Genomic DNA, 2,226 nt, shown 5'->3' with positions numbered 1-2,226 from the left:
GCAAGTGCAATTTAAACAAAATATGATACTACACAGAGATTATTGAATCGAGTACAAAAACACAAGAAACAAGGTAGGATACTGCTATCAACCTGCAAATCAGCAGATATCATCGAGTTAAAAAACAATAGAGGGAGGATACTGCTTACCATTGAAGTTTAACATAAGAAACGAGATATATTTTTCTTTTCTTTTCAAAAGTTTTAACCATTAGATTACCACAACATCCTTTGCAGTTTCACATTCTGGAATATCAACAGGAACTGATACTTCATGTTTGTGATCGTACATCTCATAGTTGTGGTTTGTAACTTCAAACTCTGGTGCAGCAAGAGGCACAGATTCTTCCCATTTCTCGTCATCCATCTCACAGTTATTTGATGGTTCGTGAAGCAGTCTTCCAGGAAGGAAAATACAAATAATCCAGTAAGAGGTCTTTGAAACAAGTACTCAGATAAATATAGTGAACTTTTAAGAAATTGATGCACATGAAAAATGAACAGAGGCTGGAATGTTTAAGGAAACATCCATTAATATAGATAAGAAGGTGAAAGCATATGCCTGCCAGTACGATGCATCGACACCAATAACATCATTAAAATTGGCCGTTCATGTAATTCTTGAAATTTCTGGGTCATGAAAGTGGCATGTTTAAATAAAGCAATAAATAACTTTGCAATTGGAGTACCTAATCAAATAATTAAAAAAAAGTGCCGTTGGCTCTAAGCTTCATCAGGGATCTTAGACTGCAGTGTAGGAGATCAAAAAACCCAAGCCTACTTAGCTAGATGATTATCCACCAAAGCTCGAAAACAAATATTGTGCTACTGCTAAGTTGCAAACGGACCTAACTTCTTTAGATAAAGCAGTGATGAATTCTATTACCACTTTGTATACATGATTATCTTGACTAGTATAACCTAACATATACACTGGAAAAAAATATCAGATGTTCAAAGAAGATATCCATGCCAACTAGCCTACACTGGAAGGTTTTAATGTCTTCATTAACTTGATCCAGTGTGTGTCCATTAAAGATCATCAACTACCAAAGACAGAAGTTACTAATTTATCACCTCTAGGTAAAACACAAACCCATCTGCAAGACCCAGTTCATCTTATTCTTTCATCTTGTACTTAAATATCTTCCTGGTCCAACTTGGTAATCAACTGTTAGAATTCATTTCTTACAACCTCTCTTTACTTTCTCAACTCTATTGACCCAGTTCATCTTATTCTCAACTCTATTGTCCCTAAGAATACAATGGATTTGAATCGTAAAATACCAAAAGAATAACCTGCACAATTAAAAAAAAAACACGGCACACGTTTTTGCTCTATTAATCACTAAATTAAGAACCTTATTACATTCTAACTACAATAATCATCACATATTGATGAGTACAATCCAAGTATCCAATATTAAACATGCCTAAGCCTCGAGAATCTATGTAGACTGAAATGTAAACCATTTGACCTCTACAGGGAGGTAGATATTGCGGAAACTATGACATGATTTATTTAATTATTTTTGTTTTTTGTTCGATAGTCTAAATTCATTCATATATACGGTTTATTCTAAGAACCCTTTGTTTATCGGTCCATACATTATCATGTTTGTAAGAATTTAATCTAAAGTTCCGTTCTTCTGTTTTAAACCGTTGGGAGTTGCACATGCAAAACTGGTCATTTCCCTGAGACTAGTACCTGAATTTAAGCAAACTATGTATGATTATTTGGAAGAAAAACCCAAACCAATGAGTAAGAACATCAAACCATTCCTCCAAAATTAGATCACAACAGGTAGTACAAACAAAGAGTATTAAGTCAAGAAATGTACGTTTGCCTCAGTAGTCCCTTCTCCAAATGCCGTTTCTTGGCAGACATCTCGTCATTAATGTGAAGAGCCTACTTAACCAAAAGATAAGAAATAAACAAACGAAAAATTTGAACAAACGATCAAGTGAGAAGGAAATCATTTCTAAAGTGATCAAAACAGTCTTACCATTTGAGCAATAGGCGACCGTCTGCGAAGTTCGAGGCCGGGTGCCTAATAAATGATTAATAACAAAAAACAGAAATGCTAATCAGGATGAATGTACAGAAGAAACCATATTTCTGTGGTTTCTTTGCCTAACATCTCTGTCTTCTCATGAGAAAGAAAGAGAGAAAATTAAAAAAAAAAAAAAAAAAAAAAAAAAAAAAAAAAAAAAAAAAAAAAAAAAA

At 33.7% G+C, this 2,226-nt stretch overlaps 1 protein-coding gene across 4 annotated transcripts in view; it reads right to left on the bottom strand.

Annotated features, from left to right (window-relative positions):
- Positions 1-2,226, bottom strand: part of LOC113280890 — a 9,898-nt gene that overhangs the window by 6,385 nt on the left and 1,287 nt on the right. For all 4 annotated transcript variants that reach the window (XM_026529506.1, XM_026529503.1, XM_026529495.1 and 1 more), the window contains exons 2-4: positions 2,006-2,050; positions 1,841-1,908; positions 220-397 (exon numbers count right to left, since the gene is read on the bottom strand). In XM_026529506.1, the coding sequence (XP_026385291.1) occupies positions 220-397; positions 1,841-1,908; positions 2,006-2,050 (291 nt within the window). The remainder of the gene's footprint in view (positions 1-219; positions 398-1,840; positions 1,909-2,005; positions 2,051-2,226) is intronic.

This window comes from Papaver somniferum, chromosome 1, assembly GCF_003573695.1.
Source record: "Papaver somniferum cultivar HN1 chromosome 1, ASM357369v1, whole genome shotgun sequence".
NCBI classification, from domain to species: Eukaryota; Viridiplantae; Streptophyta; class Magnoliopsida; order Ranunculales; family Papaveraceae; genus Papaver; species Papaver somniferum.
This window is presented reverse-complemented; position numbering and strand designations above follow the sequence as displayed.